Below are 19,528 nucleotides of genomic sequence, written 5' to 3' on the forward strand. Positions count from 1 at the left end.
AGTTCTGAGTCATTTTTGCAGTTCAGAGCATCTCTATTAACCCTTGTGGGCAAGGCAGTGTAGGCTCCTTTTCTTCTTCCTGATTATTTTTTTGTATTACATATTTAGTTTAAAGCGGGCAGCCCCCTGACTTTGTAGAAAGAAATTGAGTAGAGATATATATGAACAAGGACATCCTCCTTTTTCCCTCTAGATCTTCTGGCCACCCTTCTCCATGCTGCTATGTGCTCTGACCTACAGGGCCTGCGTAATGGGCTCTCATGGCCTCAGGCTCCAGTTGGGTTTAGCTGAGGGAATCATGGCAGGGGCTGAGAGGGAGGGAGAACAGGGATGGAGAGTGCTATTCCCTGGCTTCTTTTCCGTGGGTTTACTGGAGCTGTCTACATCCTTTGACGGAAGGTGCCAGCTCCTGTCAGGTAGTCCTTTCCACACAGTCCTTTCTGAATCCCCATTTCACTAACAGCTCCGTCCTTTGCTGCTTCAAGACAGGGTAGTAAGGTGCTCTTTGCTTCTGGCCCCAGAGTATTGCATTATCCCTGTAGTTTCCCTCTAACCTGCCCACATCTTTCTAAATAGTTTTTTTTTAATTAAATTCTCATCAAGTTATCCTAATTTGAGTGTATCATCTGTCTCTTGTGAGGATCCTGACTCAAATAAGCATATTCTACTCTGTGGTTCTGTTGAGCTGTAGGTCAACATGATTTGCTCAGGTCCTCTGCAGATAAGCTGGTCTGGCAGATTCTCCTGGGGCCAGACAATGTCCTCTCCTGGACACCCAGAGCATTCACATCTCTTCATGGTTTTAAGGCATAGGACCTTTGTGTCCATCCTTAAATGACAGCAGTCTTTTTAAAAAGCTTATAATCCTGGAGGTGACTTATTTACTTGACCATTTTCAGCTGCTGTAATACCCACTTTAGAAGTGGAATGACCAATGAGCTCAAGTTCCATCTGGAAGAAGGTGGGTTAACCTTTCTGCCGATGGACTGTTCCCTAATTCTTTCACTACTAGATAAATTCACACACTTCTCAGTCTGATATTATGAAGCATTAGAAGGAATTCATTATGCAGGCTTAGAATCTAGACAAAAGAAAAATACTCTTCATCATCAACATTATGCATGCATATGGAGCTTGTTACAAGAATAGCCATTGAAAGGATTTAAGCACAGGGTTAACATGATCCCAACTACACTAGGGACTGCTTCAAGCGAAAGAGTATGATTTAATTCCGCATCATCAGTATATTTTGCAGAGCACTTAAAATAATAGGTGTTTGTGTTTTCACTTGCTTCACCAACAAATATCACTGAGCACCTACTGTATACATAGACACTGTAGACTGTGGAGAACCACAGTCATGAGGAGGGCTTATATAATGCCTGCTTTGTGGAGCTTCCATGTTTACCCAAGAACAATTAAGTAAATATCTAATTAAACAAATAATTGTTGAATGGCATTGATTAGAAGTGCTATGAAGAAAAACCAAAGGGTTCTACTAATGCATTTCTCAGGAAGGTTGACATGGCTTGCGAGGCAGGGCAGGAATCCCTGAGGAAGTGACACTTGAGCAAGGCAGTGGTGAAGAAGTAGGTGAAAGAGAAATGGGGGAGAGTTGGAGCATTCCAGATAGACAGAAGGGACCAGAGGCAAAAAGGCACACGGCATTTTTGAAGAAAGCAAAGGAGGGGGCTGGAGAAGAAAGAACAAGAGCAGAATGGTGGAAAATAGAACAGGTGAGGTAAGCAGGAGCCAGATGTAGGTCCTTGTAGATGGTGTTAATTTTTTTTTTTTTACCCACATGAACAGCTATTGAAAGGATTTAAGCCTGGCATCAACATGGTGAGATACACACTTTTAAAAAGATCACTGGCTTGGGGGAGGGGGGAGAGGCTATCAGATGGTGGTAACTTAGACTGAAAGAGTGATTGTGGAGATGAAAAGAAAGGATGAAGTTGAGATCTATTAGGAATCAAGGAGTCAAGAGGAATTTGTGAGGATGTGGGAGAAGATGGAACTGAGATGACTGCTAGGTTTCTGGTTTGCGTGAAGGAGTATAACGGGAGTCAGTCACTGGGAGAAGAAAACATGAAGAAGAACCAGTGAAATGTGGTGGGCTCACCGTCAGTTTTTCACATATTATGTTTGTTGTGCTCATGAAACATCCAAGAATTGTTCAAGGTGGCAGTAGTAGCAGTGGGAGCTTAGGGGGTGGATATACGCTGGACACATAAATTTAAGAGTGATTGTGATTAAGTGAAACTGGGCTACTAAGGAGAGACAATGGAAGGCTGAGCTCATATTCAGTAAACTGTTGTCAACAATCCCTGATCATCCTTGTGGTGTATGTGTGTGTGTGTATACAGATACGTATATAGTGGAATATTACTCCACCATCAAAAAGAATGAAATCTTGCCATTTGCAACAACATGGATGGAGCTAGAGAGTAGTATGCTCAGAAAAATAAGTCAGGGAAAGACAAATACAATATGCTTTCACTCATATGTGAAATTTAGGAAACAAAACAGATGAGCATAGAAGAAGGGAAGAAAAAAATAAAATAAGATAAAAACAGAGAGGGAGGCAAACCATAAGAGACTCTTAACTCTAGGAAACAAACTGAGGGTTGCTGGAAGGGAGTTGGGTGGGTGGATAGGATAACTCGGTGACAGGCATTAAGGAGGGCACTTGATGTAATGAGCACTGGGTGTTATAAGCAACAAATGAATCACTAAATTCTACCCCTGAGATTAATAATACAGTGTATTTTACCTAAATTGAATTTAAATTTTTTTTTAAATCCCTTATCATCCTTCCCTGAGATAAGCACCTACCTTTCCTTTCCACATCTGTATTTTTTCCTGCATAAGATAGGACCTCATTATGACAGTCTTGTTAGAAAGTTAAAGTTGTGCCCTGGAAACGTCTTAATGTAAAATCTTAATATTACATAATGAGTGTATAAAGATGGGAGTCCATCCCTCAACCTCAATCTTTAAAGGATATTATTGTTGTTCTCAAAATACTTAAAAGCGTGAGGTTTCACAACCCATCTTGGTAAACATGGGTTGTCTAGAAGAATTCACCTCCTCTACTCATTAGCAGGATACTGGAATTTAAATTTAGCTACTGCATATTTTTATAAAGTTTATTAACCTTCTGTAAGTTACTGATTCCCTCGGCTTTTCCTTACCTGACGTTGCTATTTCTTTGTAGAGCCATAGATTATCAAAGCTAGAGAGCTTTTATTGAAGTCCCCTTATTTTACTAATGAAGAAAATGAGGTCTAAAGGAAATGATGGCTTGGGCTTTATGGTGAGTTGGTGTCATCACTAGGCATTACCTTCCCAGCTTCCAGCTCTGAGCCCAGCTTAGAAGTACACTGCTTCTTCCCTTAATCAGGACTTTAAATTTCTCTTCTCAGAACTCTGAGGCTTTCTACTTTAAAATTTAAAAGAAACTCATTCATGGCACATATGGCTCTCCCAAATGGAAATATTGCACTTGTTCCTTTGAAGCCTTATTGGGAAAAGTACTACATAAAGAGAAACTTACTCTAGAGGTGCACCAGAGCAACTGTGGGTATGATCTCTCTTCTCTTCTAAATTAATGGCAGTAGAAGATCTGGTGCACTTTCTCTGTGCTTCTTTTTTTTACCCCCATAAACTGCTTTAATTGTATATACATCATCTACTTCAAGAAAACCTGACACTTGTTCTAGACCCACCCCATTCTCCTCAGTCTGACCCCAAGACCCCCTCCACATGGGAGGAGCCATAATTCAGTGATAGCAGGGCACTAACAGCCAAAGGCAAAGCTAAAGGGATGATGGGAGCAAAGGTCTCCCATGATCTCCTTAAACCTATTTTGTCAGCTACTCCCATGCATTTAATGTGTAGCCCTTCCCTTTTGACTTTCTGTCCACCTCCTTTCCTACCAACAATTTCTCCTAATTGTTCTGTTCTTCTAGATCACTATAGCCTGATATAGGACCTTTGCGTGCATCTTAAAAGTCTTCTTAAGCACTAATTATGTCCTTAAAGAACAACAAGTAAAACGCTTCTCATGGGTAATCAGTTCCCTTCAAGTCTGCCAGTATTTTTCTGTGTTTCTTGATACCCCTGTTCCTCTCATTTCTTTCTAAAGGAAAAGCTTAACATTCATTCTTCACTATAACTGGAACATTAGGACCATACAATAATATAATTGTTAGGACCTTGACAAATATAGGCCAGGGAAAAAAGAATAGCAATGTAAGAGTTTGCATTTAAACAATTTCCACATATACTGATAATCTCTTTTAAAAACTCTGATCTTTAATCATGATGTAATGCTTTTAAGAAGAATGAATACATCATGTGTACTGGGTAATGGTTGATTGTGGTTTTATAAAAAATTTACATCTGCAAATACCTAGTTATAAATAGCTGTCTCTTAGAATAGCAATTCAAGAAGGATACATCGGAGGGCTAGACTCAAGTGAAAAGGCTTATCAGGATATAGATTTAGCTTTTAACAAAGACCCAAACCTAATATCTTAGCTTAAATATGATAGAAGTTTATTTAATGGGAGAGCTCCGATCTCTGGAGATAGGGTTTCAGAAGCCTAAGCTTGTTCTACGTGGCTCCCTGCTCTCGTCTACGTGGCCAAAGATGGGTTACCAGTGCTGGGCCCATACCGCAACAGCAACAAATGGCTCACTTCTCAGTTCTACTCACTCCCCATTGGCTGGAACTTGGTCACATGGATGCACCTCCCTGCAAAGGAGGCTGGGAAATGTCCTTAGCTGAGCAGCTTATTACTGAAGAAAGAAGGAAAGATGGGATAACAAGGAACAACCACCAGTCTCTGTCATTTGTTAAGAGGTTAAGTTATAAGGACCAGAGAAACTTTTATCTCTTTCATCTGTTAAGCCAAAGAAATTTATCTTTCGACATGAGAAAACCAGGTAGAGGAATATATGTGATTATCACCTCACAAAGCTATCTATTAAAATCCAACCAGTCTATGAGAAGTGGTTTTGGAAATTTGTCCTTCTAAAGTTATTCCTTCTATTTTTGTGGTGACCATTTCACAGCATATATGAATGAATATCAGATCATCATATCATATACCTCAAACTAATGTATTATTCCTTGATTAATTAATTAAGTCTTTCTAAAGTTCTCTAAAGATAGTGTGAGGAAAGGCCCTGCTGGGCCAGAGCTGACATGAGGGTCAACCTAAGCAAGAAGAGAGCTTGCTGGGGAGCCTGCTCAAGGAAGGGGAGGACAGTAGACTTCAGGGAGTGAAGCTCGAGGCACCAGATTTTGTGTACTTAATCACAGAACTTGGAGTGTGAAAGTTGAGAGGTGGGTGGAATCCACTACCCTAGTGAGGTAAGGACCACCAAAACAGAGGTTATGAGGACTGACCAGAATTCTTTATCAGGGGGTCCCAGTTGAGGCAAATCAGGTGCAAACCACTGTTGCACATAGCCACCACTCACTGTAAACCGCAAGGTGAGAGTAGAGCAGGACCCTGGGCAGCACCGTGACCAAGTGAGGCACTGGAGAGAAACAAGGCAGCAGTAAGGGAGAAGGAGGAGAAGCCAGACGTTATTGACGGCCCTAGACCAGGGTGCTGACACAGCAAGGTGAGCAAGACGAGAGAGAGTCACAGCCACAAGAGTTAGGTTCATGAGAAAATTATAGTCAGAACACCCCAGAGTCAAAAAGTCCTGCTAGCAGACTAAGAGCTTTGAGTCCTCCCAGCTATTATTAATGAGATTCTGCCCCAGAATTGACAGGAAGAGAACTGACAGGCCCTAATGGTCACTTAGCCTTTTTTAGGACTGAATTATTGCAATATCACCAACCACTTAAGAAGCAAGTATAAGGCGCCTGGGTGGCTCAGTGGGTAAGCATCTGCCTTTGGGCTCAGGTCATGATCCTGGAGTCCCAGGCGAGTCCTGCTCACCCCACATCAGGCTCCCTGCTCAGCAGGGAGTTTGCTTTTCCCTCTCCCTCTGCCCTTCCCCACTCTACTCACCCCCCCCCCATTTGTGTTGTCTCAGTCGCTTAAATAAAATCTAAAAAAAAAAAAAAGAAAGAAAAGAAAAAAGAAGGAAACGTAGTATATACAAGAATCCTTAGCACTGGAATATGGATGTTGCTGGCATGAATGTTCTCATCTTTACCTTTTTCAAGAAATGCCTTGTGGGGTGCCTGGGTGGCTGAGTGAGTTAAGCCTCTCCCTTCGGCTCAGGTCATGATCTCAGGGTCCTGGGATCGAGCCCCTGCATTGGGCTCTCTGCTCAGCAGGGATCCGGCTTCCCCCTCTCTCTCTGTCTGCCTCTCTGCCTACTTGTGATCTCTCTCTCTCTCTTTCTCTCTGTCAAATAAATAACATCTTTAAAAAAAAAAGAAAGAAAGAAAGAAAGAAAAGAAATACCTTGTTTCATAGCAAACTGAAAATAGCTCTCTCCAGTGGAACTTTCAGCTTCAGTCCATACTGCCTGAGCTTCAACAACAGGAATACCGATTTCCTAGCTTATCGTATCTGAGCGTCGCCTCTGTGATAAAGATGTCCTTGCGGAAAAGACAAAGTTGCATTAATGAAAGCAGTAGAAAATCGGAGAAATATTAGAGTCTTGTAATGTAGTCTTACAAAATGGTTGGGGTCGCCATATAGCAATAATCAATGTCTAGCACTTTGTAAATTACAAAACACTTTAGCAAGACATTGATTTCATCAAAATAAACACTCTGGAAAGGATAGCGTTTTGTAGGCGAGCAAGCTGACTTAGAAAGTTTTCGTAACTTCTCTGAGGTGCCATGATGAAAATATTGTGACAAAAAGGATTAAACACAGGTGTTTTCATTCCATGTCCAAGGCTCTCACCCATAGGACCCCTGCCTCTTCTGAACTTTAAGGGACTGCATGAGCTTTCTCATTTACTCGTGCATTCATTCAACAACTGTTCATCACTCATCTCCTCTGGGCCTATCATTATGCCAGGCACTGAGAATGTTGTGATCAACAAGACGTCATCTCTGCCTTCACAGCCAGCTCGCGGTCTGGTGAAGGACAGAAGCACGTAATCCACACTGACCACTGCGAAACAGTGAGGTGTGTGCAGCAACAGAAGGAATGTAGCAGGCTGTAGGAGCACATGAGAAAGGGATCTCCCCAAATCCTGAGTCAGGAGAGGCTTCTCAGAGGAGCTGATATTTACACTGAGTCCCCAGGGTGAGTAGGAGTTGAAGGAATAAAGAGTGTTCCAAGTCAAAAATAAGGTCTGTGTGGTGTGAAGTCACTGCAGAGGGTGAGGTGACCTCAGATCAGGTCCAGAATAGGGAAAGATGCAAAGGATTTACAAGTTCAACTTAGTGTGTGCATTCCTAGTACTTGGCTACTGAGAGATTTCATCTGTTCATCCATCTCTCCCATCCAACCAACCATCCATCCATCCATCCATCCATCCATCCACAGTAGGTGCTGTTTGAAAACCTTTTATTGAGAAACCTAGTACTTCCAGGCAGTGCCAAGTGATAAAGAGGGCATAAGGACACACAAGACATTATCTCAACTCATGTGAAGCTTGAACTTTAATTGAAGAGGTAAACCTGTGTACGTATTACTGGATATGCAAGCTGGGCAGAACAGGTGTCATAAAAGGTGCTCTAAGAAGTTACCACTGGCCGGGAGGATGGTACCTGGAGGGAAATGTAAGTTTCAGCGATAACGTTAACAGACCAACATCAGACTGAACATTGTCCACATTTTTCGTGTGTCTGTTTGCTTACTGGTTTTGTTTTGTTTTGTTTTGTTTTCTGAAATTTGTTCTTCCATAGATACTGTGGCAACGGCATCCGGGCCACTGCTAGTCGAAGTTGCCAAAACTCCTGGTGCCAGCCTTGGGGTTGCCCTCACTACCTCGATGTGCTGTAACAAACAGGTCATTGTCATAGACAAAATCAAATCTGCAAGTATTGCAGACAGGTGGGTGTTGTACAAAGTGCCTACTTTTCAAAACCGCATGTGCTAAAATATAAATATATATATATATATGTATTTCTATGTGTATATACACACATGTAATACTTACACATGTACACATGCATCACACACATACATATATGATTAAAGAAAACAATTCTCCTGCCCGTTTATACAAGTTTCATCAAGAAAGCAAGTTACGGTTCTAAGGGCTTAAAAATTCACCTACCTTATCAGCCACCCCACCATGTTCTCTTGTCTCATCCGATGTTTGGTGTGGCTGTTAGAGATGGGAAAAAAGAAAGTCAAGCAACTGAACTAGTTTTCCTACTGTTCTAGGGCGATAGATTGCTTTTGGTGTAGGATAGCAGAGCCTGTCTTCAGTATGCTCCCTTTAGAGAAGTCATACGTTTTCCTGAACTGTTAACAAATAAATCTTTTCAAAATCTGATAAAAATCTCATTCCTTTTTTCTTAAATGAGTAAAATAGTATTTTTGAAACAATGCAGTCTTTAAAGAGAGGTCTCACGCTGTCACAGAATGTTCATCTTAGGGTTTCACAGTTTTCAAGGGCCCCTGAAACAGCACTTGTTCCTATGACACCATGAAAACAAAAGCCCTTCTTCCTGAGTTTTTCTTCCTAATTACTGTTTTAGACTTATAAGGTAAGAAGGGTTGGGGGCAAAAAGACTACCTGCCCACCTAATAAATTATTTCCCAGCTCCCGGTAAGAAAACCCCCACTTCCATCGCTGAAGCTCTCCAAGGGCATCGGCACGGAATTTGATTTTTAGATGAAAGGGATGACTTGAAATGCCTTTTTTTTTTTTTTTTTTTTGTCTTGAGAAGGAGACTGTTCTCACCGTGGAAATTGCTCTATACACTCGGAGAGGCCCCACCTCCCCTGCATGTTTCCAGCCTCTTTTCCATATACCCTCACCCTCCCTAGGAAGCCTCGCACTCTGATGCGGTAACCTGCAGCAAACCCTGTAGTGGTCGGTCTGCAGCTGCACTGTGGTCAGTCTTCAGCTCCTGCAGTGATCAGTCTACAGCTCCACTGTGGTCTTACCCTACATTCGGTCCTTTACCAGTGACGGCCATTGATCCAGGGGTGTTCTCCAGTTCAATGGTGCAGGATGCTTTAATTTTCTCCCTGTTTTTTTCCCATTCCGCAGGGGGTAACCAGTTTAAGGAGCTGTCCACTTGACTGGTACGTCGGGATGCTGACTGCTGTGTTTGCTTTTCTCAACTCATCCAGTAGCCAGTCTCTTTGAGTTCAGCAAGATGTAGCAGCTAGCCCCTCCCCCCAGCTTTCCCCTTCACTCACCACGCAGGCCTCCTTTTTGACTCTTTTGACTCCTGCATAATTTCCATCACCATCGAGAGCTTTTGTACTAATCATTGTTTAACTCCAGAATAACAAAATAAAGTAGAATAATTAAAGCAGTGGTGATTTGGCAGCTCCTGTGAGAGGTTCTGAGAAAGCATTAGCTGACACTCTCCCCACCCCCCAGTTATTCCCATTCACACATAAAATAGTTGTAAATGATCCCCCTCCAATTATGAGTCACATCTTGACATTCTGAATATTTACCAGCTCGTATGTATAGATATAAAAACCAACAAGGGGGAAAAAAAATCACAGAAAAAAAAAATAAAGCCAAGGGGAAAAATTGTCCTGTTCTTCTCTTCCCTCCCACCCACTTCCCTTCAACTTTTGGCACCGCCTCCCCAAAGTAATCTCTTCTTTTTTAAGAAGCACGAGAGAAAAACGTTTCCTGGAGTTTTTCTGTTATTTTCTACATTCCTATTCACACGCGAGGTACTTAACATTTGACAGATGGTGTTTCCTATAACACTCAAACTTTTCCTTTCTTAAGTCAATTGAAACTGTGTGAAACGTTAACTGTGAAGGACGTGAACGTCATATTCCAAAGCGGAAGGCGCTTCTACTGAGGACGTGTCCTTTCCCTTTCTGTAGATGTGGTGCCCTGCACGTGGGAGACCACATCCTGTCTATCGACGGGACGAGCATGGAGTACTGTACGTTAGCGGAAGCCACTCAGTTCCTGGCAAACACCACGGACCAGGTCAAGCTTGAGATTCTTCCCCATCATCAGACCCGCCTGGCCCTGAAGGGACCCGACCACGGTGAGAGGACCCATCTAGATAATTCTCTTTATCTTCCCCTTGTAGTTATTGCCTCTCCAGCAGAGTTTGAGGCGAGAGACAGGGAGTCTACTCCTGGCTTTATTTCTTTCAAAGCTGCAGATTATCTTTGTTGGTTTTTCTTCATCTTCCAGATCCTTCCCCCCACCCCAATCCCTGAGCCAAACGTAATTTATTTGAAACCTCAGAACTGAGGAAAGAAGCAGGGTTTGAAACGGAATTTTCAGGCTCGTACTTTTTTTTTTTTTTTAAAGCCTTTGTTGCGAATTGAGTGTGGAGAGAAAGGAAATAATTGGACTTCCTGTTAGGCATATTGAATTTCCATTCTACTTGAAGGACAACAAAGGCAAATTGTAGAACTCTCACTTTTTAAAAAATAATTATGAGTGGGTATTAATGGCACACCCTTCAAATATTTGAAGAGGAAAAAAACAAAAAACAGTCCTAGGAAAGGTTGACTTTCTCTATATATTGTCTCTTTGCCAGAGTAGCTTTTTAGGATGGAGAACTACCTCTGTGACCAAGGACCATTCCTGGGAGTATCAGAATGTTTGACTGCATTTATTCAGTAACAGCTGTCAGCTGAGGGGACCCACATTTGTACTGTACAGACACTCAGAGAAATGTGTGCTAAGTGTTTATATACCACCCCTTAGGCATCTTTAAACAAAACCGGGTACAAGATAAAGGACTTGGAACCCCAAATCACATGAAGAAAGTCTCTCTAGTGGAGTCCTTGTTCCAACTCCTCTCTCCTTTTCCTTACACCAAGCGGCTTCCTTTTTTATTCCTTGAAATCGATTCCTTGAAGCTTCAGGAGTGCTGTCAGGGGGCCCGACTGGAGAAGAGCATTTTTTTGTGTTTGTTTTTTTGTTTTTTTTTGTTTTGTTTTTTTTTTAGAGAAAGAGAACAATTTCCCCTGGAACTGAAATTTTGCTTGTGAGGATATCATTTGTATCATGTGTCTCCCACCTTCTGAAACCCACCGCACTTTGGGGAAAGAAAAAAAAAAAGACGGACCAGATCATTTTCATACTGAATGAGTCAGCTGGATGCAACCTTTTTTAATTAAATGGAGCTTAGACAGCCCTGGAGCTAATGAAAATCTCTAGAAAAGCATTACCTTTATCAGATTTTAATTTGACACAATGGAGCAGAGAAGTATCGCAGTGGAGGCAGGTTAGGGAAGGAAACTCTGCCTCCTTTGACTAGAAACGGTAAGGGGTTCATGGGAATGTGCCCCTTTCCGCTCAGGAGACCCCACAGGGCACACTGGCAGAGGGGAGAGATTTCTAAAACTAAGTTTCTTCTAAATTAGCCCAAAGTCGTCACCGGATCTGGACCGCGGTGGGTCTATGAACGCACACAGTGTCGTGCTTTCTCTGCGTGAGATTCATTTTGGTAAATTCTGCTGTCAGAGAATTAGACTAAGGAGCAGACCCTTGCAAAATGTCATTATCTTTAGCAGCCCCGTTTCCCCCTTTTTATTGGCCCTGTGTACAAATCATAAGTAGTCCAACTAGTTTCCAACGCATGAAATATTTAAAAATTTTTACCTGTCAAGACAGTTTGAGAGGGTACGTTTATATACAAGAGACCTGGAGACCAAGAACAAAAAAAAAATTTTTTTTCACTGTGGAAAACCTGATGTCATTGTGATTTTTTTGGAGGGGTGGAGGATGGGGGCTGGTAGTTGAAGTAATTCTAGCTTCCGCTTCCGACCTTATCATCTACTTTGGCTGACAGTACCATCTTTCTTATCTGGCCTACAGGCATCTCCCTGCATTTTGCATTAAAATCAGACTGGCATTTCCAAGAGGACAACAGTATTGGCTCCAAAACATAATTTAATCAAAGTTAAGAAGGGGAAAAATACCTAAAGAATTTTATGTATTTTTATATATTCTCAAACTTCTGAGGGTCTTTAATGTGAGCGAGTAGTTTTATATAGTTTTACCCTTTGTCCACAAGAAAGTTCAGGTTTTTTTTTTTTTCAGGAATTCTGATGCCTGAACAGCATGTCTCTCATCCCAAGGTGAATGAAGATACAGTTCCCAAATTTTGCTTCCCAACAAAGCATTCACTGCCACAGTGTTTTCAGAGAAATAAAGAAATGGGCACATCAGCTAAGAATGAGATTAACTGTGCCTTTTGCTGATAAATAGCACTAAAAATGCCAACATGGAGTTATTGTTGAGTTTCCAATAAGGTTAGAAATTGGTCCCACAGAGGGTCTTTGGGAGACATAATCGTGATTGAAGTTCACGAGACTTTGGAAGAGAACATGGGAGCAGAGTAACACAGTTCAGTACATTCAGTGCCTGGAGAACCTTCCATTTGTGAGCTCCAGCAACAACCATGAAAGCCGCTATTGCCTGTTAGACATCCCAGACAGGGCAGGAGGGTACAGCAAGAGAGGAGAGCAGACAAAAGTCCCCTCCATGTCAGATACCTCGTAAGACTCCAAGAATGATGCCAACATGGGAGATGTAAAGAGCATTTTATTTTTAACTTGCTACGCATGTGACTCTGTCAAATCCAGGAACACCCACAGGAAGAGGCAGGGTGTGGTGGTTCCAGGCAGGAACTCTTGAATCAGACTTGCAGGTTTTATTCTGCCTCCACCCCTTGGGACCGTAAGCAAGCTCTCCCACTCTTCTATTCCTCAGTTTCTTTATCTGTAAGATGGGCGTAATAATAACAGCAGTGCCTGCCTCCTAAGTGTATTGTGAGAATTATCTAAGACAATCCATGAAAAAACGTTTAGCACAATGCCTGGTATATAACAAGTGCTCAGTGAGAGTTGGCTGTTATTATGGGGACCATTAAATGGGAGAAGGTAGAGAAATGGTTTTTGCAAAATGTAACATTTATCTTTAAACTCCTGAAATACTTGCCCCGCAAGCGAGCGAGTATCAAGTACACCACCATAAAACAGAATAGATTTGGAGTGTATGTTCAAAAGAGGCAATAGCTGGCTTCCCTGGCCCACATTTTTTGTTGAACACCTTTTGCATTCATTATGTATGGCATGCAATTTCATGCCTTCTCTTATGTCATTTTTGCCCCTTAGTATTTCATATATATGAAGCTATAGTCATCAGGAACAGTTCAGAGTCAAGGTACAGGTTACTAACCTACACTTAATCTGCTTGTAGCAATTGGCACAGGGCTGGGCACCTAATAGTGGTCAATAATATCTTTCTTATGGATTTGTTAATTGGGTGCTACAGTCATAAAAAAATGCCCAGTGATTTTCAAAGGCCTCCTTAAAGAACTGGATCAGAAAGTGAGTGTAGGGTTCTAAAGTCCATTCTCTATGCTCTGTCTTCATTTGAAACACAGACAGTACTGTGTAAGAAGTTCATTAGAGTGGCTGTTGGTGTGGATTAGCCAGACACAGCAATGATTGCATCTTTCTAAGAGGTCTTCTTGTACTCCCCAAAATAGAATGAGGATGGGCAAAGAGAATCCATTATGAACTTCCCCTGCAACACTCTTTATCACAAGGAAAATGCTGCTGCAATGTGGACGCATACACTCTGGCTCATTCTTATTCACTTATGCATTCATTCATTCATCCGTCATTATGGACCAGGCACTGTTCTAGCTGCTACAATACATCTAGTGAGCCAGACAAGCCAAGTAAATTCTCATGGAATTTTAGTATAGAGAGACAAACATTTAAAACATGTTAAGTAAATAAAGCCATTTCAGACTGTGATAAGTGCTGTGAAGACTAAAGAGTAGTAATGGGACAGTGTGGGATAGGGCAGTGAGGTAGCCCCTTAGCTGAGACCTGCATGATAAGAGGGAGCCAACTCTGCAGGCAACTGGGAGAAGAAAGAAGAGCACAGGCAAATGCCCTGTGGCAGGAAGCACCCTGGCTTGTTCTAAGAATAGCTCTAAGACCAACACAACGGGGGAGAGTGATAGGGAGAAAGCTGGAGTGATAAGTAGAGGTCACATTCAATTCTCCTTGTAATTGTAACCCACTGAAGCAGCTTAAATGGGAGTGACTTGTTTAAAAGATTACCCTGTCTTGGGGCGCCTGGGTGGCTCAGTTGGTTAAGTGACTACCTTCGGCTCAGATCATGATCCCGGAGTCCTGGGATCGAGTCCCACATCAGGCTCCCAGCTCCATGGGGAGTCTGCCTCTCCCTCTGTCCTCCCCTCTCATGCTCTCTCACTGTCTCTCTCTCTCAAATAAAATTAAAAAAAAAAAAAAAAGAAAAAGAAAGATTACCCTGCCTTACAGATACTGGGAGAGACATATGTAGTAGATGCATCGGGAAACCAAGTCTGCTGGTGTTGCAAGGGTCAGGGAGATAATGGCTTGAATCTAGGATGTGGACAGGGAGCTGGAACCCAAACTAGAAACAGGAGTGGGACAGAAGGAAAGGGCCAGGAGGCACAGAGCTATAAAATTACAGTGCCTGTGCAAGTGTTCTGCAGATTCCTGAGATAGTCTCTAAACCTGAGTGTCCAGTGAGTGAAATCTGTTAAGTGAGAGATAACATCTTTTTCCTTTAAGAGAGACTTTATGTATAGCCAAGTGGATGGAAAAGAGGCCGACTCAGTCTATGTAGCAAGAGTTCATTTGTTTTCATCGTGTGCACCAGCACCCTGTGAAGCACTGTGTGCGTAATTCCTGCAATCGTCCTGCAGGGGAGAAACCTTCTCGATTTCCCCTTGACATGTGAGGAAACTGAGGCTTAGGGAGACTGAGTAACGGGCCAGGGTCCTAGAGAGAGGCTGGGCTGCAGCCAGGACTGAAAGCCGGGTGGGTTGCAGCCCGCAGTGCCCTTCCCTGGTGGTGCTTTGGTTCCACGAGCGTCTCTTCCAGAAAGGCCAGTGGTGCTGGTTATCACAGGTGGTACAACCTCAGCCCTTATCTGAATGAGCCTCATTCAAAAACTTGTATTTGACCCTCTACATGAATAAATGTTGTCCAATAATTCACACGTTAGGCATCTTTTTACTTTACTTTAGAATCATGACCCTGAAAGGAGATATGAGTTCATGTGTTATTTTTAACTCTTTAAGATTATTCAATGAAAAAAATCTCATATCAGACCTAGTAACAAACATAACCTTGCCCCTCCTTCAGAATGCTGGGTAGAAAATAAAATCTAAATAATGTCGAAATTAGAATACAAACACAATATACATTTTCTTTTTCAATAAAGGAGACAGGAAACTTTTGAAATAAGCTTTATTAAAACATTATGGCATCGATCACAGACCCATACCCCTGAAACAAATGATACATTATATGTTAATTTTTAAAAAGTTATGGCATCTTAAAATAGAAGAACATGTGAGCTCTTTTGAGAGTTATTTCTTTCAAATGTAAACAAATTTTTTTCAAAAATACAAAAAAGTTTAAAGTATAATGAGACTTTTATTTTCTCCGTATGAGGATACAAATAAGATTTTGATATTGATAGATGATTGAGAATGGGTTTGGGGTTTTTTGTTGTTGTTGTTGTTGTTGTTGTTGTTGTTGTTGTTTTAAGAAAAATCAAGTCCAAATGATGGATTGGAGTGTAATTACAATGTTGGAACAGGAAATTGTGATGTGTGGCTGGTAAACCACTCAAATCATGAGCCAATGTGATTTATTGTTCCTTCTTTTCTTTTTCTCAAAACAAGTGCTACTAACTGTCCAAGATGTGCAAATCTTTAATTACTAGTCATGTGCCATAGATCTTTATGGGGTTGACTTTTAAGTGTTTAAAAAAAATGTTTTTAATCTCTGCTGCAAAGCACAGGGGGAGATTAGAAATTGATTCAGTAGTCATTTTAAAGGGAGAAAAAAATGGGCTGGGAAAAGACACGCATTATTCTTGGGAAGATGAAAGGCTTCCATCCCGGATGTTAATCATCTGTTTTGCTGACCACTGAGAAAGGGCAAAGGCAGTACATTTTTTTTTCTTTTTTTGTAAGCAGCTTTCATTTTTTTGGTTACACTTTTTATTTGTACAATTCAGTTACTTTTTCCTTTTTTTTTTTTTTTTGGTTCTTTGTTTGTTTTTCTTATTTCTCATCATCACTTCATGTGGGCAGTGAAAATTCAGAGGAGCGACAGGCAACTTGCGTGGGATTCCTGGGCCGGCAACCACTGCAGCCTTCACACCTACCATCACCCTCATACGACCCACCCTGACCATTGCAGAGTGCCAGCCCTGACGGGCCCGAAAGCGCCTCCTTCAAACAGCCCTCGTAATGTTCCAGACTTTCTCCTCCTGCTCTTTTATTGAAATGATATTCTTCCTCTTCCTCATCTAATTCATACCATATTTGGCTTCATGAGTGTTATGTGCTTTTTTTTTTTTTGTAGTAGCAAGTTTTTGTAGTAGCTTTTTTTTTTTTTGTAGTAGCGACTTACCATTTCTGACATCTGAGTCTTTTTTTTTTTCCCCTTCAGAAAGCATTTGTCATTAGGGAAGGATGTCCCTGTTCAGAAGGCTTTATATGTGGTCAGGAGATAACAGTTCCAAAGATTATGGAGACTACAGTGTTCCCAGCATTTCCTTGTGTATTTGGCACCACTTGGGAAATTCATGTCAGAATGTATCCATGAAAATGAGACAATGTACCTGATACATGGAGTTGTCATTTATGGGGAAACTTGTTTTAATGCTTATTTGTGTCTGTCTAAAGCAGCGTTGATAGAGCATCTCTGTGTTTCATTGTGCTCCCGAGGGTCGTGGTGCTCCTCAAGTGGTTGTAGGCTCTGGGAACTGGAGATTCTGAAGGGCTGTCTCCATGGCCTCCGAGACCTGCCCTCTGTCTGGTTGGGGTACTTCCTAGCCTTTGCTGTGCGTCCTCTGTCTTTGTGGATCATTGCTGGTCGGCAAGGGTAGCAGGCTCCCAACCCCCTGAGAACGCTCTGTGCCAAGTGTCTACTTTCTTACAGCAGCTTTGGTGTCCTCCTTCTCTCCTACCTCCATGAGTGCATACAGCCTGAGTTCCCTGAACATGGGGACTTTACCTCGAAGCCTCTACTCTACTAGCCCTCGTGGAACCATGATGAGGCGGAGACTGAAAAAGAAAGACTTCAAAAGCTCACGTAAGTGAAATGGTAACCATTGTCTCTGGCCTGGAGAAAGTGTGTGGGCAGCTTGGCGTCAGTGGCAAACGTGGTTTACAGTGCCTAAATGATCATGTGGTTGCTAAGGAGCTCACAGCTCTCTGTCAGAGATCGGGGAAATGATATCTATTATCTCTATGATAGCAATTGCGTGGAATACAATTTCAGACTGAATTAGTTCATACTGCCTCCGCCTATAACTTCGTCTCTGAAATTTTTTTTTCTTGCTCTTTTGAATTGAGAAAATAACCAAAGAGGTGATTTTTTTTTCCTTGGAGACTCCTTCCATTTTGGGTAGCTTTGGACATGAAACATTTGTTCTTAATTTCTTATTCACGCTAAAGCAATTTTTTGAAAACTAAGTCCCCCTTCTGATAAAGATGAGAATCCCGTACATTTGTTTAATAAGATTATAAATTTCCTCACTTATCTTTCCAGCCAGATCTAATCACAGTCCAGAGAGGTGTGAGTGTCTCTTGTCCTATCTGTCCCCTTTGGGGCTGCAATTATGATTCCTATAGAAAAGCTCCAAGAAGATGGGCTCTCTCCCTGTGCTTACCATAGAAATAAAATAAGGAACACCCTTACGTTACCTAAATAGAATGAAACCCAGGTACTTCAAGGCTGGAAGTGAAGAGAGAATGTTCTTATGAGAAGGGATGTCTGGACCTATTGGCTCTTCAGCTTGTTTTCCAGAGATTCATCTTCACAAATGGACCCACCAGGCCACCATCGATGCGGGAAACCAGCCATCACCCACACTGGGAAACCATCTCTTCGTGCTGTAGGAAGCTGACAGTTTCCTTACAAAGAAAACCATTGCAAAAGATAGGGTCACCACTGTGGTATATTCGTGATTTGGACTCGCATATCCCTTCAAGTATAAGGGGTTTTGTCATCTTTAGTATAGGTACATGACAGTAAATTTGAAATTGGGAAACTAGAAGGAAGATTGAGTTTGGTTAAAATGAGAATAAACAGCTTCTAGAGTCTCATATGTTTCTTAGCTGACACCAAAGTAAACTATTCCCTCTTGGAAGAAACTAGTTGAAGGCAGTAGAGTGAACTGGTGATGAGGACAGAGTGCCCATGTTCCCCTCCCAGCATCATTCCTGTAGGACCTTCAGCAAGTCGCCTGAACTCTCTATGCCTTGGCTTCCATAGCTACAAACTGCGGAGTAATTGTAGTGCTTACTTCATTGGGTAATTGTGAAGATTATATGAGAGAATATATATATTCTTCCCACCAAAAGGACATACGGGACAAGAAATACACTCCAGGCTATGATGTGAATATATATGTATTATATATGATTAAATATATATTGTGCATATTATAATAAAATTATATGCTAACTATATATACATATGTGGGTATACATATTATACACATGTGTATTATTATATGTATAATTTTCACAATTATCCAATGAAATAAGTACTATAATTACAGATAGATAGATAGATAGACACTAGAACACCTGGTAAATGGTTAACACTATTTAACTTACCCATTTGCTAGCCATTTGAATAGTTTAAGTGTTAGTTATTATTCCTTGTATCTAAATTGTCATGTGCAAAAATCTATTGGCGGTGTTCTCAAATTTAGGCATTTTCCAAAGTGGTTACTTTAGCTTACTACATAGGTTTTGAGTCTTCTGTATAAACTTTCAGGGTTGGTGGTGGATTTCTGTATATGAAATTTTTTTAGATATATTGCCTCCATGGGCAGCGTCCCTCACTGATAGCAACAGGCTCACAGCCCTCAGCAGGGAAGAGCAATTAAAGCAAATTCATTACTGTTTGTACTTCTGCTTCACTGGCTAAATATTTATTTGTGTTAGGTAAGACTCGCTGCATTAATTAAAAACATTAGTGGCTACGAATGAGTAATAACATGTTTGGCTATCTCAGGGTGACATTTACATCGCTTGAATTCTGTAGTAGGAAACAAAGCCGAGGCCAGGCTGTCACTGACACTCAAAACCAACTCAGAAATTCTGTTTGGAACCAGAAAGTGATGCTCCATCATAGGAAAAACAGAAATGGAAAGCTGGCTCAAGCGACTTGTGTTTGTGGTAGACATTAGCCACCAAGCATCTTTGACCGTATGCCTACCAGAATGTTTCTGAATGTGTCTCAAGAGATCAGACATTTTGTATTGCAATCAAACAATAACATCCAACGTTTTTATTCTTACTCCAAAGAGACCTATAAAAACAATGACAGTACTCCGAAATCAGAAAAAAAAAGAATGAAGTTTTTTGGATTTGGGGATTTTT

At 41.4% G+C, this 19,528-nt stretch overlaps 1 protein-coding gene across 1 annotated transcript in view; it reads left to right on the top strand.

Moving 5' to 3' along the window:
* Nucleotides 1-19,528, top strand: part of GRIP1 (glutamate receptor interacting protein 1) — a gene marked incomplete at its 5' end in the record, with an annotated part of 234,870 nt that overhangs the window by 129,990 nt on the left and 85,352 nt on the right. The window contains 4 exons of the mRNA XM_080810212.1: nucleotides 7,838-7,985; nucleotides 9,963-10,132; nucleotides 16,220-16,375; nucleotides 17,073-17,225. Coding sequence (XP_080666338.1) covers nucleotides 7,838-7,985; nucleotides 9,963-10,132; nucleotides 16,220-16,375; nucleotides 17,073-17,225 — 627 coding nt within the window. The remainder of the gene's footprint in view (nucleotides 1-7,837; nucleotides 7,986-9,962; nucleotides 10,133-16,219; nucleotides 16,376-17,072; nucleotides 17,226-19,528) is intronic.

This window comes from Martes martes (assembly GCF_963455335.1).
Source record: "Martes martes genome assembly, chromosome: 8".
In the NCBI taxonomy this organism is placed as follows: Eukaryota; Metazoa; Chordata; class Mammalia; order Carnivora; family Mustelidae; genus Martes; species Martes martes.